The sequence below is a fragment of the Hemiscyllium ocellatum genome, chromosome 2 (assembly GCF_020745735.1).
Source record: "Hemiscyllium ocellatum isolate sHemOce1 chromosome 2, sHemOce1.pat.X.cur, whole genome shotgun sequence".
NCBI lineage: Eukaryota > Metazoa > Chordata > Chondrichthyes > Orectolobiformes > Hemiscylliidae > Hemiscyllium > Hemiscyllium ocellatum.
The window spans coordinates 87,231,153-87,254,739 of NC_083402.1; the positions used below are offsets into that span (position 1 = coordinate 87,231,153).

Genomic DNA, 23,587 nt, shown 5'->3' on the forward strand with positions numbered 1-23,587 from the left:
CTAAAGGAGATTAGGAGGAGGGAGGAGGGAGGAGGATTGGAAAAGAATGAGAATTTTAAAACGGAGACGTTGTCTGATTAGCTGACACCACATACCAACAAGCAAGTGGGAACACAATTTGGAGACAGGCTGTGCACAAAGGTTTCATGATATTGAGTACACTAAATTAGCAAATTGAGGGTCATTGGAAAGAGTGTGTGTTGGAATTATTGGGAGTACCACTGACCAGAGTTTCAGCAGATGAACTATGACAGATGTGAAGTGGAAACAGATGCTCTAAGTGATGGCATGGATTATGTAGTAGAAGCTCATTCGGAGGCGAAATATAACCCCCAAGATTGTGAATATTTGGTTCAGCCTAGAGTTGCCATGAATAATAACGCCATTCAGAGACTACAAGTTCGTGACAAGGACTAAAATGGTTTTACTTTTCCCAGTGTTTAATTGGAGGAAAATTTCTGCTTACCCCAATTTGGATGTCAGACCATCAATTGACAATATAAAGACAGAGGAATGGTTTAGAGACTGGATGGTGAGGAAGAGATGGATTTGTAGTAACTGGCACTGGGCCTTCTGTCACTGTGATCAGACAAATAGAAGGGGCCAAGGATTTATCTTTGGGAAACATCAGAAGTATAGCCATGTGAGAGTAAAAAGATACGCTATTACAGTTGATTCCCTGACTGTGACTAGATAGATATGAATGGAACTCAAAGGCAATCCCAACTATCTGAAGGAAGAGAATGCAGTCAACCTATCAAAGGCTGCGGATGCCCTGCACACAATGCCCGTTTACTAAGGCAGGTGAGATGGAGGAAATTTCAAATAGGAGTTCTGATCTAATGGGATATCCAGTAACACCCTTCAGAAATTGTGTACACAGTGTTGGATCAGACCAAGATCAAGTTCAGCTGTAATCGAAGTCCACAATCAAGTAACCATGGAGATTTCTAGACTGTGACATTAAATTTGGACATTTGTTTGATTGAAACAATATGGAAACAAGATGATTAAAGGGGGAAAAATTGAGAGAGAAAAAAAACAACCTTATTGATGTGGATTGTGCTGCAAGCAAGAGTGATTATAAAGTCACAACCTGAACATGTCAAAATCATAGCAGTTGAAATCACTGGTATCAAGGCTACATATCATGAATTTGAAATACAATTCAATGCTTATGTTTGTTAGTTTGGACCTTTGAGCATCAAAGTCTTAAGTGACCAATTAGTTACCAACATTGAAAATGTAACTGGTTAACTTGAACTCAAATGCAGTGTAACTTCAAATTTCAGACAGTAACAATTTTCTAACCAAGAGATGAAAATGTGGTTTGAAATCCCAATCTAGAACATCACCACTTAAGATGGCACTGCACAAGTGTTACATTGTTACCCATGCTTTTGTTTGTATTAGACATTAAACTGAAGCCTGTCTGTTTTAGGTCAATATTTGGCCTGTTGTGTTAAAAGTAGAATAGGGAGCTTTCCAAATTTTTAGCATCAAGACTCTTCCCTCAACTATCACTGAAAAATAGTAATTTGCCCATCTTAATGCAGTTTATAGAATATTGTTGTAGCAAAATGGTGATCACATTTATCTGTTAAATGCTGCACTTTAAGTCACAGATTATTTCAAAATACAAATGTTATTGTCTGGTACAGTTAATTTATAGAGAATACAGTGAGATATCTGGGTCTGTACCTGTGCTGCAAGGTCAGGATTCTGACTCAAGGATTGCATTATACTCCTCATGTAAGGCGCTGAGAGCATGTTCTGCATGAGTTGTGGGTTTTCTGTGATCTGCTGCAATAAGCTCTGCATACCTGGTGTGTTGAACATACCAGATCCTGCTGTGGAAAAGATCATTTAATAAGTTTAGGACTTCACAAATGTAGGTAGGCAATGGATGTTCCAGTAGGTTGCCCCTGGAACTGAGCTCCTACTCCCAGGATTAGCACACCAGTGGTGCAGGTATGGGAGAGGTAAAGAGGGAGGGATTAAAAAAAATAGGAAAACAACATGAGTGTGTAAGAGATACAGCCGGAAAGGGAAAGAGAAAAGGAAACAGAATAAGAAATATACTTATCAGGAGATGCCTGCCATTAAGAAAACCAAATTATCACTTGGCACTGCTGCATACATAATCACTGCACCACAGCAGAGGAGAGCTCTCAAGAAGGATGATGCAATGTCTTTTTTTAAAAAATCTGTTATATTAAGAACTTCTTTGTAGTGCACTGCAAGCCTTTGGAACCTTTTCTTTTGTGGCATCAAAACATTAAACTATTTTTTAAAAATTGAGTTGTCGCTCATTAATACACAGTTTCCTTTGCAAGACAAATTTAACAAAACAAATGCAATTCTAGCATGTACTGGCTAGTATTCAATTTAATAAACTCATTAATGAATTTATCATTTTTTGCAATTTATGACTTTAAAAATGTAACGAAACAGAGCCAAATGAATGCTTACACTCTCGTGAGCTCACAAAGGATCTTTACCTCCCAATCCAGCTCCTAGACTTGCCGCTGTAGATTGACTGGTAGTTCCACTTGTGGTTGTACTTGTAGGGGTCTGTGCACTTGACAGGGGAGCCCAGGGATTAGGCAAAGGGTCTCGATTCTCTGTGCGTAATGGCTGATTACCTCCATCAGGATTACTTACTAAGGATGCAAAGGGATTGCCCCCAAACTAGAGTAAAAATGAAACAATTTAGTCCTCACAAAGATCATATTCCAACTTACTGACATCAAAAACATAGCTCAACCTTCATTTAAATGTTGCCAACATCCTGTACCATCCCATTCAAGCTTTGAAACTTAAAAAGCCCGAGAATCAATTTTTAAACTGGTGGCAACAGCAGCCATGAATTTACTTTTGGAAGTTAATTTAACCACCAAAAAAAAAAATTGCTTTTAGATTAGATTAGATTACTTACAGTGTGGAAACAGGCCCTTCGGCCCAACAAGTCCACACCGACCCGCCGAAGCGCAACCCACCCATACCCCTACATTTACCCCTTACCTAACACTACGGGCAATTTAGCATGGCCAATTCACCTGATCCGCACATCTTTGGATTGTGGGAGAAAACCGGAGCACCCGGAGGAAACCCACGCAGACACGGGGAGAACGTGCAAACTCCACACAGTCAGTCGCCTGAGTCGGGAATTGAACCCGGGTCTCAGGCGCTGTGAGGCAGCAGTGCTAACCACTGTGCCACCGTGCTGCCCAAAACATCACAACTTCAAAAACTGGGTGACCAAATTTTTGTTTTAAAATTTCAAATTTCATGTACACACAAGATATGATTTGCTGACTAAACTGGTCTTTTTCAAACAAATTTTTAGCAAATCATTTTGGCAAAATATCATTTGGAAAATTGTTTATTCCTTGATTTAACTCAAAACTTTTGATAATTTAGCCACTTGTTTGCAAAACAGCTTTATGGATTTTGGTTTTACAACAAGCTCTTATAGTTGGGAGGTTTGAGCAACAGGATATATTTAGTAAACAAATTATGGGTTTTCATGTATTGAGTATGGAGTAGATTACTACAATTGAAATAATTTATTCCCTTCAGTTGATCAAGATATGAGCCTCTACTAGTTCACCATCATCTACACGTGGTTTCTTCCCCGAACACAAATTTGGCGAATTCATTGTTTAATGTATCCATTGAGTTCATAAGTATGACTCTGAACTTCTTGGTCACTAGCTATTTCAGACCTCAACTTTGCAGATTTCCAGTCAAGTTCAAGGAGCGCCATCTCATCTTTTAAAAGATGCATTTTACAATCTTCCAGCTTTAACATGGAGTTTACAATTTCAGATCACAATGAGAGTTTCAGTTTTTTTCTGACAACTCTTCCAGACTCATCTCTAGTTTCTTTAGATTTCATCATGTCTTTTTGTCTTCCACCATCATTCATGTCACCTTATCATTGCTATTCTCCATTCTAACACAACTATTACAACTTGTCTTGCCTTTTTTTTCCTGCCTGTGTGCTAAAAGAACTGGTACATCTCTCCACAATTGCTGCCTGACCTGAATATTCACAGCATTTTTGACTTTATTTCAGGTTTACAGCAACAGTAGAATTGTTTGAGAGTGAACATTTCATAGATACAGTTAGCTTTTTGCATTACATAGAAATGTAATCTTAGAATCATAACACACAATGTAGCCATTTAGCCCATTAAATGTATGGCATATTGACAAATGGAACATATACTGCAAAGACCAGGGTCAGACGTTGTACAGCTAGATGCAGAATAATGATCTCCATGTGCTTCAGCCCAAACTTTAGAAGGATGCACCTCGTTCTGGAGTGAATTAATTTTCTACATGAATCTTCTTCAATGTGCAGTAATCTCTTGCAGCTTATTTGGGGAGCTCTGGTACAGTGGTAATTTTAATTGACGAGTAATCCAGAAACCAAACTGATGCACTGGGTAGACTGGTTTGAACCCCACAGGAAGCTGAATCCAATAAAAGCCCAATGACAATCACATAACCATTGTTGATTGTACAAAAATCCATCTGATCCACAAATGACCTTTAGGGAAAGCAATCGCGGTCCACACGTGACTCCAGACCAACAGCACTGTGGCACTTAACTGCCCTATGAAGTGGTCTAGGCAGTCAATCAGTTCAGAAAGAGCCAGGGATGAGCAAAGGATGGGTCTTGCCAATTACACCAACATTCCACACAAGAACTTTCTTTAAAAATCATTTGCCCTCAGTCTTTAAATAAAGCAGCACTCAATTAACAAAAAAAATTGTATTATTTTTAAAAACCCGAATACTTTGTTTCAGGAACGAGGGAAAAGAGGATGTCAGTGCGGAGAAACAATTTACAATTCAGGCTAAAGTCAATTTTGTTTTTTGTGAACAAACAGTATTGACTCATCCATTATTCAAGTAATGTGCACAGAACAGACAGGAACCAAAAACTCTGAAAAGAGAACATTTCTTTGAAGCGTCATTATAAATACTAAAACTTATAGTATCATCCAACTTGGATTTAATAAGACCAAGCATTAACCTTTTTGAAGATAGCTTCCAACAATCAGAATTGCCTATTTAATCTCAATTCAAATTTATCCAAGTCTGCAACTGAATATTTAAAATAAAAAAAATCTGAGGTAAAAACACCAGGTTATAGTCCAACAGGTTTATTTGGAAGTACAAGTTTTTGGAGTGCTGCTTCTTTGTCAAGTACCTCATACTGCCAAATAAACCTGTTGGACTATAACCTGGTGTTGAGAGATTTTTTTTTAAACTTTGTCCACCTCAGTCCAACATCAGCAACTCCACATCAAAATAAATCAGTGCAGAAGAAAAATCATTGACGCTTCAGCATTTGTTGATCAAAGAATAAGTGGGGCCAATTTTATCTTAAGTTAAAAGAAAATTATAAAAATTAAACAAATACATAACCAAAATAGAAACCATAGGAATCAATGTCCTTGAAATGTAAAGAAATTATCAACATGCAACTTAGGACCATGTACCATCAGTCTGAAAATTACATTCAAATTCTTTAATCCATATTGTAACACAAGTATGACAAAAATTTGGTTAGTGTGCAGTTAAGCATTCATGTATGCCACCTGCCTTTATAAGAGAAAAATTAAGGCACAAACACAGTAATTCTACCCAATTAGGATGTGGAACTGGAACAAAAATTTTTTAAAAAAATTTTTCCTGGTGAAGGAATGACAATAATTGCTCACTTGCCTGTTCTTGGGCAGCATTTAACATTGGTTCCTGGATGTCAGTGTACATTCGCCTTAAAGCATTGTAACCACCTGGGATACTTTCTAGGTTGCTAAGTGCTCGGTCTTGGTTTCGCATCATTTCCTGCATCATAGCTGGATTTCGAGCAAGTTCCAAAGTCTAGTTGTAAAAACAACGATAGTTAAACTAACCAGGCAGACAACAGTGCACAAGTGTTCAAAAAGGCAAACAAAATATGGCCAAAACAGTAACTCTATATACAGAATTTAGACTTACTGAAAATTATGCTTGAATCAATACACTTGCTACAATGAAAACATTTTTAAAAGACCATCTATTTCAAGTTTCTATTAAATATAGTCCCACGGCATTTGAGACAAGTAAAATTGTACTAAGTATGGAGATATACAGAACGAGGAAAAGCAATTCAGCAATTAGAACTGCTCCTGCCTTCTTTCTTGAGGTTTTCATAGGACACCTCAGCCTGTTAGCATTGTGAAAAGGGAATTTAATTTGCTCGGTTCTGAAAAAAGAGTAGTTTTTGCAATACAATTATTTTTTCAGGACATGGAAAAAAGTGATCTCTCCATTTGCTCATTCTGACTTACTTGTCTCATTATGTCTGGATTATTAAGCATGTGACTAATCTCTGGATTTCGCTGAATCAACTGCTGCATCTGTGGGTTAGTCACAATTAACTGTCTCATCATGTCTGGGTTAGATAGCATATTCTGTACAAATGGGTTTTCCATTATCTGAGACATCATTTCTGGATTCGACATAAGCTGTCGCTGCATCTGAGTCTGTAATTCCAGGAAGTTGGAAGAATTCAGTCCCAAGCTGCTCAAACCTGCAAGTCCTCCCAATCCACCTAGAACACAAAAGGTAATAGGTCACTGCTGGAATATAACTCAAATACTTCAAACAAGTGTTTTTTTCAAAGGAAACATCATAGGTTCAACAGAACTTGACAGCCAACTGTCACATGCAATCACAAATGAATAAACTTCAGAGGAATTGGCTTGCAGTCATACCAAACACAAAGATTATTGGAGGCTAATTATCTCAGCCACAGGACATCCCTGTAAAAGTTCCTAGGCCCAACCATTTTCAGTTGTTTTATCAATGACCTTCTGCCATTAAAAGGTCAGAAGTGAGGCATGATTCAATAATGTTTGGCACCATTTCTGATAGTCAGATGCTGATGTATTTAGTGTGCACATGCAGAGACCTGGACATCATGCAGGTTTGGGCTATAGGTGGCAAGTAATATTCATGCCACACAAATGCAGAGCAATACCCTTGCTCAAGAGAGAATCTAGCCACATCACTGCATGTTCAATGGCTTTGCTATCAATTCATAAACCTGTAAATAAAAAAAGCTAGTCTAATGGGAACTGGGAAACCATTGTCAATTGTTGTTTTGAAAAAAAAAAGAAAGAGTTGGTCAAAAATTTCTTTATGGGCTTTGGTGTTGCTGACTGAGTCAGGAATGTTTTTCCCATCTCTCGTTGCTGTTGACAAAGCAGTGGTGAACTGCCTTTAGAACTGCACAGTCCATGTACCTTATGTAGGCCCACAATCCTGTTATGGAGGGAGCTTCAAATTCTGAATGAACAAAATTGAAGGAATGGTGATATTTCCAAGTCAGGGTTGTAAGTGGCTTGAAGAGAAATGTACAGGTGATAATGTTCCTATACATCCCATGGCCTTGCCCTTCTAGAGGGTGGTGGTTGAGAGTTTGTAAAGTACTAAGAAACCATGTAACGTCCTGTGATGCATCATGTAGATGGTGCACATTGCTGCTGCTGCTGCTACTGCTGCTGTGCATCAGTGGCAGAGGGAGTAATCAGTTGAGGATATCATGCCAAGGAAGTGGGCTGCTTGGTCCTGGTTGGTGTCAAGCTTCTTCAGTATTGCTAAAGCTTTAAGTATCCAGACAAACGGGGAGCATTCCATTACACCCCTAAACCATGCCTGTACACTGGACAGGCTTTAACAAGCCAGGAGGTGAGTTCCGCATACTTTGACATACTTTTATAGCAGGAAGCCAAAAGTAACTAGGTCCCTATCATTGTGATAGAACATAGAACATTATAGTGCTGTAGAGGCCCTTTGGCCCTCGATGTTGTGCTGACCTGTGATACCAATGTGAAGCTCATCTAACCTGCACTATTCCATCTACGTCCATATACTTGTGATTTACATGGTTCCAACAAGCTACTTCCAACTTTTCATCTGACATGGCTTAGAGCTGGAAGGTTGGCTATAGTTATAAGTAAAGTAACATAAATAGCTTTACTTTCCCCAATGCAAAATTTAATTTGTTGCACATGACAGATCATTGTGAAAAAGGACATTCCTCAAAATAACAAAAATTAAGACTTCTGAAGGCACAGAAGCATAAGCAAAAGATGGAGCTTGTCTGATTACATTCAAGGATCTGACAGATACATTGCAGAGCTCTTCCTAAAGCAGCCTAAACTGTTTTCCTCACATTGCTGCTGTCTTATCCAAAAGATATAATATGATGGTGCTTGTAAAATGCACTCTCAGGATATGGGATGTTTGACAGACTCATTGTCCTTGTCAAGTTTTCTTAGCTTTGTCTATACATTAATTCTTTCCCAATCTCAAATACAACCTGCATCAATTTTAACAGGATTGTAAAAGCAACATATATTTACCAAATGAAGACTAACGATCATGGTAATGAAAGGGATTTTCTCTTACTGTGTAAACACATTCGCATCTAACAAATTTGTATGAATAAGGAGATAATTTGGAAGTGAATTTAGGGCTTACAGTACTGAACAGGCTCTTGGTGCTCAGGCCACCAAGCTGATAAGCTGGTAGCCTTCTGTAGACTAGTTTAACTTATTTTTGATTAGACTTACCAAGGCTACTGGTAGTTGAGGCTGTACTATTAGACGTTGCTGAAGTAGTTGCAGTACTGCTTTGGCTGTCAGGTTGGCTCTGTTGCTCCGGAGGCCTTAAAGACAATGGGAGACTTTTTAGAACAATGTTGTTTTGATAATTTGTGGAATGTGAATGCTTTCAAGTTGACCACAGTCAAGTATATTTTTGGTGAGGTTATGGATAACTACACATCTCAGACATCTAATCTCAGCTCAAGCAAGCCCAAACTTTAGTAGTGAGGTTCCTTAACATTGTGCCTTAGGTCCACATCAGAACAGCATCTCCTACCATGTCCAAAATTTGCTGGCCTGAGATGGTTCCGGCAGATTGGTAAACAGCAAATTTGACGCAAATAAAAAGGAGGTGGGTGAAAAGCGAGTAGCTGTAGGCCCGTTAGCTTAACCTCTGTAGGGAGGAAAATGCTTGAATCTATAATCAAGGAAGAAATAGCAAGGCATTGATATAGAAATTGCTCCATCAGGCAGACACAACACAGGTTCATGAAAGACAAAGTTAACTTGTTTAACTTAGTTACTGAAATTCTTCAAGGACATTATGAGCACGGTGAACAATGGGGAAACTGGTATATGTGTTATATCTGGATTGCCAGAAGGCATTCAAACAGAGTACTGCACAAAAGGCTGCTGCATAAGATGAAGGCGCACACTGCATTATGGATAATGTATAAGCATGGATATAAGACTGGTTAACTAACAGAAAGCAAAGAGTGGGGATAAAGAGATGTTTTCTGATTGGCTAGTGGTGTGCCTCAGGGATCAATGCTGGGACCACACTGTTTATAATTTATACAGATAATTTAGAGTTGGGACTAGGTGTAGCATGTCAAAGTTAGCAGATAACATGAAGATGAGTGGTAGAGCACATGTGCAGAGTTCACCGAAAGTCCAGGAAGGGATATAGGTAGGTTGAGTGAGTGGGCAAGAGTAGATAGAGTACAATTTTGGCAAATGTGAGGCCACCCATTTTGGTATGAATAACAGCAAACTCGGCTATTAATTGGGGAAAAATTGCAGCATGCTGCTGTGCAGAGGGACCTGGGTGTCCTTGTGCATGAATCACAAAAAAGATGGCTTGCAAATGCAGCAGGTAATTAAGGCAAACAGAATATTGCCCATCATTGGCAGAGAGATGGAATATAAAAATAGGGAGGTTATGCTGCAGCAGTATAGGGTGTTAGTAAGGCTACACCTGGAGTACTACATACACATCTGGTCTCCTTACTTGGGAAAGGATGTACTGGCACTGGAAGGGGTGCAGAGGCAGCTCACTAAGTTGAATCCAGAATTGAGAAGGTGAGCATATGTTGGGAGATTAGGTAGATTGGAACTATATTCAATGGAATTTGGGTGAAAGGGAGGTTTGGCGGGGGGGGGGGGGGGGGGGGGGGAGCCCTATACGAACATGTTAAATTATAAAAGATAGAAACAGGGAAGTTGTTTCCACTCACAGGTGAAACCAGAACTAAGGGGCATAGCTCCAAAACAAGTAGGAGCAGATTTAAGATTGAGTTGAGGAGAAACCTCTTCACCCAAAAAGTTGTGAATCTGTGGAATTCTCTGCACAGTGAAGCAGTTGAGGCCACCTTATTGAATGTTTTTAAGGCAAAGATAGATTGATTTTTGAACAGTAAAGGAGTTAAGGGTTATGGTGAGCAGGTGGATAAGTGCAACCATGGTCTTATTGAATGACAGAAGAATTAATGGACCAGATGCTCCTATTTCTTATGTTCATATACTATACCATAATTCCATTTCCAACAATAGCAACCCTATGGTCTCAAGAGATTTTATCAAAATAAACTCAACTTCTAAGCAATAATGTGCTCCAGGCTCATGCCCAATCGTCAATGAAAGGTCACCAACACTTCTGGTAATACCCCTGCAGTTAGCAGGCAGACAGCACTTCCAGTTTGTCAATATTGGATTAAACCCAAAGCTGAAGATGTAAGGTGTACTGTTTTAAGAAATGGAGTTGAACTCTACATTTTCCTTTCAAAATCCTGGAATTCCTAACCATCATAATTCTAGAGGTTTAAATGGCTGTGCATTATAAATTAAACGCATAACTTCTATGTTTTTACAGACAATTCCAAATAATGAAGGGACATAAGATGACCTTGCTTTTTAGCTTATCTTTTGTTCAGGTAGCACTTTTTTGCAAAAGTTAAAGAAGGGAGTGTGATTGACATTATTATGTGGACTTTAGCAAACTATTTTCACTGTGGCACTTTCAAAGAAAGTGCATGGGATTAAAGGAGCAACAGCTCCATAGATACAGAATTGGCTAAGGGACAGAACAGAGATAGGTTGTTGTTTCTCAGACTGCATATTAGTGTCCCCAACAGATCAATATTAGGACCACTGCTCTTAATAACTTGAACACAAATACTCGATTTCAAACTATGTCAAAAACAAAAAAGGGGACGTCATCCCATTAGGCTGATTGCACACCTGACTAAAACATTCCCACCTGAACAACCAAAAGTAATAAATATTAAAATACTAATATTGCCTCAAACGTTCTACAATTGCATCTTTCAAATTGTTCTAAAGACAGTAACTGACAGGAGAAATAAAATGCAATTCTGTGGCAAAAAGACATAGAACAATGCCCAAAGTCAAATGACTGAAACTTGTTTGTCTCCAACCCCCCCGATTATGTTTAACCTCAATATTTCTGAACAGGAATAAGAAACAGAAGTAGTTACTGCTGAAGGTTTTGCATTTAAGGGTTTTAAAGGTAGATTAGGGAGAAATGCTCCAGAACTCACTGGACTCCAGGAGGTTCCAGTAGATTGAGAAGCTGATATTGTGACATCCCTGTTCAAGGGAGACAGAAAGCAGGAAACTATAAGTCAGTTAGCTTAACATCTGCCAGTTGACAAATCTGCTAGAGCTGTTTCAACACGTAAATAGCAAAGTTCATAAAGTGGAATTGCTAAGGTTAGGGTTAGTGTATTTGGATTTCCAGGGGCATTCAATAAAATGCCACAAAGGTTTATTGCAAAGGGTAGGAATTCAGGATATTGGGAGTAACATATTAGCATGGATTGAGGATATTTTAAAAACACAAGATAGAGTTGGGATCAATGGGTATTTTTCCAAGCTGAAAATACATGATCAATCCTATGGCCTCATTCATTTGCCATCTATATTAATGACTTGGAGGAGGGGCAAATATGTGATGTATCCAAACTTGATACAAAAACAGATGGCAGGGCATGCTGTCATGAGGATATCAGGAATTTGCAACAAGACATCTAGAAGTTAAGTGAACGGGCAAAATTGTGGCAGATGGAACATACTATTAATTAAATAGACTCCAGAAAGTGCACAGGGATCTTGGTGTTCTTATATATGAAGCATAAGAAAAATTACTATTGCAGGTGCAACAATGAATTAAGCCAATAGAAGTTTGACCTCTTATTGCTAGGAGTTGACAAATAAATCTTATTACAACTGTACAGCATGTTGCTGAGGCTACCCGTGGAGCACTGCGTACAGTTCTGATCCCCCTAAGAAAGGATGTACTGTCTTATGGACCAGATTCAACCCCCTCAAAAGGATATAGCATGGACCCTAATATTGCTTAAAAGCAAGTATAAGACACAGCATTCCAGATGTGATCTGACTGGTCAAACTACAAGGCTTTAAGCAAAACACACTTTATTCTTACTATGTTTAAAATACAAAGGAAAAAAGCACAACTTTAACCCTATCAAAATATTTAAAATAATATAACATTTAAACAACCAGTCATCATCAACTGTTCAAATATAGTAGCATACCATAAACACACCCTTGGCAAAGGTAAATTTAGCAAAACAGAGTCAATCATGTGCTATCTCAGTCCAGGAGAGAAAGGAAAAAAATAAACAGTAAGCCTAGCAGCAACTCAAGCTTTTTGCAGCAGAGAGAAAACTACATCGAGCAGCCTCAACTCCAAAACCCCAGCTTCAACAACTGAAAGCAAAAAACTCTACCCACTCATGCTTTTATCTATTTTTTAAAACATAGAAATTATTTACTCTGCTTTCCATCGAGCAGAAACCTCAATCCAGGTTTACAACATGCCTCTTCAAGAGAAACAGGGCAGAACAAAACCCTCTTAAAGACACATCTCGTCACACCTGATATACAATACAATTAACAGATTATTTAGTAGGCTGATTACGGGGATAAAAGGTAATAATTTAAAACGACCAGATTAGGCCTTTACAATTTAGAAGGTGATTTTACTAAAACAGACAATATTGAGATTTTTAACATTGTCGTGTTAAAATTATGCTTCCAATAACGGACAGAGCTTGAACGAGGACATAGTCACAGAATAAACAGATAGTCATTTAAAACTGAGATTATGAAGGAATTTCTTATCTTGGAGTAGTGAATGTTTGTAATTCTTTACCATTGAGAATTGGAAAGGCTGAGTCACTGCAAATACTCAGAGAGGAGATATACCATCAGTTTCTAGCAGAAGCAGCATCATTAACTTGGGAGGGGGGGCTTAAATATTTGCCAAAACAAAAGGTAATGACATGAGAAAAACTTCATTTTGTTTGTACAAGCAAAAGTTGCTAGGACCTGCAAATGCCCTACCAGAGGAGATGGTTAAAGCAGCTTCAGTAACTTACAAAAGAAATATTAGATAAACATTTGAAGCGAAAATGTTTGAGCTACAGAACAGAAACAAGGCAATATGGCCAATTGGATCTCTTTAGAGCCAGCAGAAGCACAATGGGAAAATTGTCATTTCAGTGAAGTGACTTGGCTAAGATACTCCAGGTATCTTTCTGAATCAAATAAAAAGGTTTTCTGCCAGCTATTACATCTTCTACTCAAAAGTAGATGCAAACACTGAAGCAACTTCATATATACTCAGCAGCATTCTTAGCTGCAATGGTTCATAATAGTTAACTTAAACAGGTCTGCAGATACCCTGGATTGTACTTTGACCAGCCAATTCCCTTTCACAGAGTTTGATATGAATCTCACAGTGCAAATGGGTATTTACCTGTTTTGAGTTTTGATAACTAAATGAACTGTAAGTCCATCTTGTATTCCATGCTGCGCAAGTGTGTCGACATCTTTAAGGATTTTTCCAGCAAATATCAGCACAAGTTGTTCTGGTTGTGCTTTGAATCGTTTCGATATATCTTGCTTGAACTTTTTTTTTAAAAAAAAAGAGACGAGACAGTAATTACTTTTAAGTAATAATCTTTAACATCGGGCTGTTGTTTCAGACACTAATAGACAAGTACAGGCAGTCCCTGGGATGCAAACTGATTCCATTCTTGTCAGTTAGCAAGTCAATTTGGACGCAGGTCAGAACAACAGGACAAAAAAAAAGAGCCATCTGTAAGTACGAGGAAATATAATCACATAATCCCTACAGTGTAAGGCCATTCAGTCCATACCGACTCTCCAAAGAAAAGGAAACCTCACCCACCACACCACCCCCCCCAACCCCATCCTTGTAATCCTGCATTTCCCAGGGCTAATTCACCTAGACTGCACATCCCTGGACACCACAAACAATCTAACATGGCAATATTGAATTTCAGCAGAAAATGGGTCAGTTTGCTGCGACTTTGCTTTCAAAACAAGACACATTGTATCCTTACAAATTCACAGAATATTGTTACTATGGATACAGTATCTTTGGAAATTAACTATGGAAAATAGCATACATTAATAACAGCTGTTACCTAGAACAGATTGTTTCAATATATTAGATTATACTTATTAGGGTAAGAAAGTTAGCCTTTGTCAGAACATTAAAAATACTTATCACAAGCTATATTTATGGTGAGTGGATCTAGGTTCATTGTAAGCAGTTTCTGGTGCAAACAGTATCTGTAGTATTATAGAAGCACAAGTAAGAACACTGGGAAAGGGAACATTTTATTCAGCAAGGTCCAGAAATTCAGAAGACTTCAGGAAAGGAATGAAGAATGTTGACCAATGTTCATATTTTAACATATTGAATAATTAGCATATTTCTGCTGTTTACAGTTTGTGCTCAAGTAAAATCAATAAATGACAAACTTGGCAGCAAGGAAGGGAGACAAACTAGTCCAGAGCTACTTCTCACAAAGTAGAGAATTAAGATCAATAGGACTTCTGGTGCAGTGGGAGTTCCCAGGGGGCCTGGGCTCCAGCAGTATATAACAGCATCTCTGAACAGGCTGACGAGAAAACACCTGGTACATTCTTGAATACAGGAAGATTGCAGGGGGCTAGATTTCTAACTGCTACCCAGGCAAACACTGAAGTTGAGAATTTGGTGCTAGTAAACAAAACACCTGATCTTAATCTTGTTTTCAAACCGAAGGCTGAAAGCTAGTTTCTCATGCCAAACTTGCAGATGCGATGTTGAAAATCAGGCCTGTTTCTGAGCTACACCTACAAAAGACCCGAAATGTCAATTCAGTTGCTGCTTGGTACGTGGCACAGACACATCTAATAAAAATGGAAAGCAAACACTCCCTCAAATTGGAAGTGCAGTGGATCTCAGCCACAGCATTGACGCCAGGATGGAGATGTGACTCCCTACCACTGCCCAGTGATATTAACTAAGAATGAGAACATGAAGTACCATCGATATTGTGATATTGCATGTTGTTATTGGAAGGTGAGAACTTAAGGAAATCCTTTCAGTATTGTTCAACTGGAGAACTTTGTGAAACAGGTCTAGTTAAAACAGGACTAAGTGACCTTCCTTTAAGAGTCTGAAAAATATGGTCAAGTCAACGTTTATAGAGAAAGTATGATTAAGAACTTATTATGGACGATCCAACCATGATAATAAAATGATTTGGGAGGGTAAGATGAACAGAGTACAGTATATTTTCGTGTCCATGTTGTCATTATACTAGCTTCATCTGCGTGTTGTTCAAAATTGTGGTTTAATATTCAGTGGAGGTACAAGAGTTTTCAGTAAAGCACTACTTGCTACAGTCATGCTAGAAACATGAAACATGATACTGGAGTCTTGTAATAAATTGTGAACTAAATAATAAAGAAATAACATAATACTAGAATCATGTTTTTTTTATTATGTAACATGGACTTGTCAGTGCAATTACAGAATCAATCATTTTAACAACAGTTGTAACAAACTGGTACTTAAAAGTAATGAAGAAACAAAATCGAAAGAAAAGCAATCACCTTCACTGGGATCTGGATACAAGGAATCAATGTTATCTTAATTTTTGCAGAATATGCTTTTTTACTGGCACCTAGGATTTGAAGTTTATTTATCAAGGGATACTACAGTGATATAGCATGCTACAGATTAGCAAAGACAATTGCTAAATAAACTTTATAAGCTCAGTGCTGTATTGGGGCTGGGCACAGTATGAATATTATACACTCAAGAGGCTTGAAATTAGCACAAACTAGTCTGACATTGCTATTTTGCATCAAAAAATGAAATAGGATAATTTAAAAGGATGATACATGCTCATGGTGCTTGCACATGAACCTTATGAATTATGCCTCAACTATTAAAAAGCACCCAATGAAACCAAACACAACCTAAAATGTATTTGGAATTAGCATTAAGCAGAAAATTAGTAATGACAATGATGAAGCAATTTGAAGTACTAGATTAAAGTTCTTCACATAATATTAATGCAAATGCAATTTTCTTTCCTTCATATCATACAATTAACAAGACAAATGGAGATGAGTAAATTAAATATCCAATTAGACAAGGCTAATATCTGAATCTCTGGTAAAGAGGAGCCATTCTTATAATGTACAGTTTAAAGATGACTGACATCATTTTCTAAAAACTGCCATTAACATTAGTAAGCCTTTACACTACCACAAACAGACAATACAAATAAAAAGCTGGAGGACATACACTATAAAGCCTAATCACCCTTGAATATTGGAATAGTTACGCATTGCAATGCAAACAAAGTAAACATTTTAAATCTGAAAATAAGTACTGTTTGTAGACAGTGCACAGGTGAAATATTGATTAAAAGGCAACATGGGCGGCACAGTGGCAAGCACTGCTCCCTCACAGGGCCAGAGACCCGGGCTCAATTCCCACCTCAGGCGACTCTGTGTGGAGTTTGCACATTCTTGCCATGTCTGCGTGGGTTTCCTCCAGGTGCTCTGGTTTCCTCCCACAATCCAAACATGTGCAGGTTAGGTGAACTGGCCATGCTAAATTGCCCATAGTGTTAGGTGAAGGGGTAAATATAGGAGAATGGGTCTGGGTGGGTTACGCTTCAGCGGATTGGTGTGGACTTGTTAGACCGAAGGGCCTGTTTCCACACTAAGTAATCTAAAAAAAATGTTGTTCACATCAGCCAAGCAGCCTGGACTATTCCACATCTATTGCAGCGTAAAACAGCTCAGTAATCAAAACCCCCTCACTGTAGTCCAAATAAAACTACAATGCCCACCCAGATCTACAAATATAAAACAGCTCTCGGGTCAATCGAACACAAATGAAAATACAATCTTCTGCATTCTTATCTATTACTGTGACCAAAATCATTCTGAACACAAATCCTTCTTGTTATGCATGAAGTGGCTTGTTTGATTATCTAATGTGCCAGAAAGTAGTTGATCTTTTATCAGGCTGTCCTTCTGCCCTTGCACAGTGATGTAGTACTTTGTCAACATGCTGTTTCCAACATGTTATTGGGTTCAAATTGTGCATCTACTAGCACCATCATGCTATCAACATCCTTGGGGTTATCAGTGACCATAAACTCAACTGGACTTGCCATATAAATACAGTGGCTATAAGAACAGGTCAGGGCTGAGAAATACTGTGGCAAGGAACTCATGCCATGACTCCTCGATCCTACTATCGACAAACAGCAAGTAAGGAGTATGATGGAATGCTTTTCATTTGCCTGAATGAGTTATACAACACAAAAAAAAAAGCTGTACAGCACTCAGGAGACACAGCCACTTGATTGGCACTACCTCTAACATCTTAAGCAATCACTTCCCAACCATCTACAAATAATGGCAGTCTGTACTATCTACATGATGGACTGCAGCAACTCACCAAGGCTCCTCCAACAGCACCTTCTAAATCTGTGAGATTGACCATCTAGAAAGACAAGAGTAGTAGAGACACAAACATGGGCAAACTCCCTTCCCAGCCTTGGAGATTAGAATAGATTAGATTAGATTACTTACAGTGTGGAAACAGGCCCTTCGGCCCAACAAGTCCACACCGACCCGCTGAAGCGCAACCCACCCATACCCCTACATATTACCCTTTACCTAATGCTACGGACAATTTAGCATGGCCAATTCACCTGACCCGCACATCTTTGGACTGTGGGAGGAAACCGGAGCACCCGGAGGAAACCCACGCAGACACGGGGAGAACGTGCAAACTCCACACAGACAGTCGCCTGAGTCGGGAATTGAACCCGGGTCTCAGGCGCTGTGAGGCAGCAGTGCTAACCACTGTGCCACCGTGCTGCCCACAAATGTATCACCATTTCTTCACTGTTGCTAGGTCAAAGTCCTGGAGCTCCAAGCAACACTGAGGGTTTTCCTAAACCATATGGACTGCAGAGATTCAAGACGACAGCTCACGATGCCCTTTCCAGGTCTAGGGATGGCTAAGCCAGTGATGCCCACATCCCGATGGTAGAGGTAGAGGTGAGATGTAAGTGTGGGTTGAGAACTGGTTAACACACAGAAGACAGGGGCGTTATTAATGCATCTTTTTCAGGTTGTAAAGATCACCTCAGTACTTTCGCCAATTTGCATTCAATACGGACAGATTTTGATTCAATATTAGCTAGCTATCTAGGGTTCTGTCCTGATGGTGGGACAGGATACATTTCTCAGGGCTAAAGGAATCAAAGGGTATGGGGTGAAGGCAGGAACAGAGTACTGAGTTGGATGATCAGCTGTGATCACATTGAATAGAGGACCAGCTTGAAGGACTGAGTGGCCTACTCCTGCTCCTATTTGCATTCTTTCTAGCCCATGAATGAGTAAGAAAACCACAATTTCACGAGGTGTGGAACAGATGCCTGGTGCTGCCCTTTGGTGATGGGGGTAAATCTGAAGCAAATGATTAGCGATCACTCCTACTCCAGTGCTCAGTTAACTACCAATAATCAAAAGGCAAGTTAGAGATCAGGTTGCCTGAATCAAAAATTTTACATCACTGAAGGAACTTGGTCAGCCCATCTTGCCTGTGTTGGCTTTTTGAAAGAATTATCTAACTACACACATGCTGCTGTTCTAAATCTGCATTTTGTCCTTTTTAACTACACTTTCTATTTGCAAGTGAGACAAATATCTATAAATATAAGCTAGTGCAACCTGAGTAACAGGCAAACTGGCATAAGGTACATAAACTCACATGCGCTTAGAGGTGGAATGGATTTCAGTTCATGGGAGACTTCTATCAGTACTGAGGTTGAAGGGTGCTGTATCAGTGGAATGGGCTTCACCAAAACTGTAATCTGGCAAATTGAATATCAAGGACTGCAGAGAAAACTTTAAAATAGAAGAGGGAGGTGGTTTTAAAATGAGATATATGCCAGTTACAGATATAAGACATGTCCTCAAATAATATGTTGTGGTCAACGTTTTTTGCATCTGGTAATGTTTAACAAGGCAGGTATCATAAATTATCTCAAAGTAAAGGTTGCCTTTGGAAATAGTGACCTTAACACGATGGAATTTAGCATGCAGTATGAAAGTTAGAAATTTGTTTAGAAGATACCTGTGCTAAATGTATGTTGAGTAATTAAAAAGAAATGAGGGCAAACCTGAATGGAGTGGACTGGGAAAGGAGTTCGCAAATAAGACAGTTGGCAAACAATGGCAGATGTTTCAGAGAATAGTTTAATGATTCACAACAAAGAAATATACCAGTGATTAAAACAAGGATGTTGCCAGGATTGGAGAATTTGAACTATAGGGAGAGGCTGAATAGGCTAGGGTTGTTTTCCCTGGAGCGTCAGAGGCTGAGGGGTGACCTTCTGGAGGTTTATAAAAATCATGAGGAGCATGGCTAGGATAAATAGACAAGGTCTTTTCCCTGGGGTGGGGAATCCAGAACCAGAGGGCACAGGTTTAGGGTGAGAGGGGCAACATTTTCATGCAGAGGGTGGTACGTGTATGGAATGAGCTGCCAGAGGAAGTGGGGGAGGCTGGTACAATTGCAACATTTAAAGGGCATCTAGATGGGTATATGAATAGAAAGGGTTTGAAGGGATATGGGCCGGGTGCTGGCAGGTGGCACTAGATTGGGTTGGGATATCTGGTCGGCATGGACAAGTTGGACCGAAGAGTCCATTCCCGTGCTGTATATCTCTATGACTGCAAAATACATATCTACTTTCAGCTGGTTCTTTACATTTCTTCTCAATGAAAAAGTCTTCATTATACATTGAATCCTACAATAATATCATTTGCATTTCCATTAAAACCCACCAGTTTCCAAATTTAAATCCACCATATATCATTTCAATTTGTCCAAAGTATGGACAAGTCAATAAATAGTGACCTGGTACTATCTTAAACCAAGTACAATATCCCATCTGGTCAATTCTAGGCTCTTTCAAACATTTCAAGATCAACCTCGAGAGGTTGTCTAGGAATGAGACTGGTCAGTAAGCTCAAACTATACAAATGAGCATTTTGAAATAAATTTGATGGAAGGCAAACTGCAGAAATTCAACAGAAACAAAAATGAGAATGAAGATTTTGGGTCAGTGTTAACAACACTTGCAGATCTAGGCTACAAACAGTGTATCAGACTGACAGACAATCCAGGAACTGAAAATGTGTTGCTGGAAAGGCGCAGCAGGTCAGGCAGCATCCATGGAGCAGGAGAATCGACGTTTCGGGCAAGAGCCCTTCTTCAGGAATGAGGAAAGTGTGTCCAGCAGGCTAAGGTAAAAGGGTAGGGAGGAGAGACTTGGGGGAGGGGCGTTGGAAATGCGATAGGTGGAAGGAGGTCAAGGTGAGGGTGACAGGCCGGAATGGGTGTGGGGGGGCAGAGGGGTCAGGAAGAAGATTGCAGGTGAGGAAGATGGTGCTGAGTTCGAGGGATTTGACTGAGACAAGGTGGGGGGAGGAGGGGAAATGAGGAATCTGGAGAAATCCGAGTTCATCCTTTGTGGTTGGAGGGTTCCTAGGCGGAAGAGGAGGTTCTCTTCCTCCAGCCGTTGTGTTGCTATGGTCTGGCAACAGGACTGAGCCAGACCATAACAACACGACGGTTGGAGGAAGAACACCTCATCTCTGCCTCCAACCACAAGGGATGAACTCAGATTTCTCCAGATTCCTCATTTCCCCTCCTCCCCCCACCTTGTCTCAGTCAAATCCCTTGAACTCAGCACCATCTTCCTCACCTGCAATCTTCTTTCTGACCTCTCCGCGCCCCCACACCCATTCCGGCCTGTCACCCTCACCTTGACCTCCTTCCACCTATCGCATTTCCAACGCCCCTCCCCAAAGTCTCTCCTCCCTACCCTTTACCTTAGCCTGCTGGACACACTTTCCTCATTCCTGAAGAAGGGCTCATGCCCAAAACATCGATTTTCCTGCTCCATGGATGCTGCCTGACCTGCTGCGCTTTTCCAGCAACACATTTTCAGCTCTGATCTCCAGCATCTGCAGTCCTCACTTACTCCTTGACAATCCAGGAGACAAGTTCAAATTCCACTATGACAAGACGTGAGGTTCAATTTGATGTCTGACTTGTGATTTCACTCCAGAAAAAAAAATGCAGTATTGTAAAAATCCAACTGGTTCACTAATATCCTGAATAAACACAAAAATAAGAGTAAAAATAATATAAGATGGAAATGCTGAGCAGATTGGGCAGCAACTTCAAAGAGGTCAGTCAGTTGAATTTCAGGGATAACATACTTCCTTTGGATTAAGGATTCTGCTTGTATGCTCGGTCCAACTAATGGCACTACCTGATTAACAAGTAGTGCGCTCTGCAGACAAACGAGTCACCAGTTGTAAAAACAATTCCAAGAAAGCTGCCACTCAATGATAGCTGGGTTGAACAATAATAGTTTACCAGCATTGTCCACATCCAGGAGAACTTTAAGTTACAAGAATGCAGTTTTCCTTTTTGCATTTCAGATCTGCTATTCACTACTTCTTTTTTCCCCATTATGTTTTTGTTTGCCTATACTTCTGCACATACTTAAAGGGAACAGAGGTAATCTTTGAGAAAGGATGAAATAAACAATAAATGAAGATTTCAATGAGAAAAAAAAATGGAAAAATGAGAAGGGAGCATAAACAACAGCATGGACCAGCTGGGCTGAATGCCTCATTAGTCAAGAATCTAGCTATCACTAGTTTAAAAGCATGCAACAACTCTCTTGGAAGGAGTGGTCCAAAGATGCTCAAACCTCAAAAAAATCCAGACCATCTTAAATGGGAGATCCATTAATTTAAAGTGTTGACTAGTTCTCATCTCTCCTTCAGCAACACAACAGCAGCCCCTGTCCCAGTCATTAATCAGTTCTGATGAAAGATCACTAACTTGATTTCATTTGATCTATCATGTGTATCCAAATACAATGATAAGCTTTGTTTGCGAGCAGTACAGGCAGACCACAGTAAGCAAGGACATATGGATTTTAGGTTAAAAAAACTTGGACAGAATGAAGCATACAGGTTGTACTGCACAGGATGCAAGACAATATCAATGTTAACAAGATCAGCATTATGTATTTGAAGTTAGACAGCTCATTCAGCAATCTAACAACAGCAGGGAAGAAGCCGTTCATGAATCTGCTGGTCCATGTGTTCAAGCTTCTATAACTTCTGGCTGACAGAAGAGGTTGAGGGGGCACATACTGGAGTGGGATAGGTCTTTGATGATGTTGTCAGCCTTTTCCTGACAACAAGAGGTATAAATGGAGTTCGTAGATGGGAGTTGAGTGTGTGGTGCTAGAAAAGCACAGCAGGTCAGGCAGCATCAAGGTGAAGGGCCCATGCCTGAAACATCAATTCTCTTGCTCCTCGGATGCTGTGTGACCTGCTGTGCTTTTCCAGCACCACGTTCTCAACTGTGATCTCGAGCATCCACAGTCCTTACTTTCTGTTCCATTGATGGGAGGTTGGCTTCTGTGATGATCTGGGCTGTGCACACAACCTTCTGGAGTTTCTTGTCGTCCTAGACAGATATGTTGCCATACCTGGCCATTATGCACTTGGATGGTAGGCTTTCTATGGTGCATCTATAAAAGTTGGAGTGTGTTCTTATGGACATGCCAACTTTCCCGAGCAGCTGGAGGAAGAGGATGTTGTTGCGCCTTCTTGGCTGTCACATCTACATGAGAAATCCATGACAGGTTGTCGGTTGTCATCACTCCGAGGAACTTGATGCTCTTGACACACTCAACCCCTGCTCCGCTAATGTAAATGAGGGCACAATCTCTTCCTTTCTTTGTGAACTCAATTATCAGTTTTCTCGTTTTGCCGACATTGCGAGAGAGGTTATCATTGCAGCACCTCATCAAGCCCTCTATCTTATTGAAACATTAACTGTTTCTTATCTGAGATGTTGCTGAATCTGAGATTTTTTTCAGCATGTTTTTGTTTCAGGTTTCTAACATCCATAGCATTAGTTTTCAAAAGTACTAATTAACTCAGAAGTATTATGGGGCATTTGGTAAATATGGAAGTTTGTTCTTTCTCTTCTTAAGCGTCACATTCTTTCTATAATTTCACTAAAATACCTGTTAGATCTCCATCTCTAGGAGTGACAAAGATGAACACAATCACTTTTTTCTTCTTCACAGATGCTTTACGACCCAGTATGTATATCAACATTTTATTTATTTTTGTTCTAAAACTGAATATTATTCTTGAAATTTTAAAATTACTTTAATTGCATGTTACATGAAAGAGTTTCCAATCCGAGT

At 39.6% G+C, this 23,587-nt stretch overlaps 1 protein-coding gene across 2 annotated transcripts in view; it reads right to left on the bottom strand.

Moving 5' to 3' along the window:
* Positions 1-23,587, bottom strand: part of LOC132823941 (ubiquilin-1-like) — a 56,791-nt gene that overhangs the window by 15,182 nt on the left and 18,022 nt on the right. The window contains exons 3-8 of one of the 2 annotated variants that reach the window (XM_060838094.1): positions 13,696-13,847; positions 8,640-8,734; positions 6,351-6,613; positions 5,743-5,901; positions 2,502-2,691; positions 1,702-1,847 (exon numbers count right to left, since the gene is read on the bottom strand). In XM_060838094.1, the coding sequence (XP_060694077.1) occupies positions 1,702-1,847; positions 2,502-2,691; positions 5,743-5,901; positions 6,351-6,613; positions 8,640-8,734; positions 13,696-13,847 (1,005 nt within the window). Of the gene's footprint in view, positions 1-1,701; positions 1,851-2,501; positions 2,692-5,742; positions 5,902-6,350; positions 6,614-8,639; positions 8,735-13,695; positions 13,848-23,587 lie in introns of both variants that reach the window. The other variant, XM_060838085.1, reaches the window with a different exon arrangement.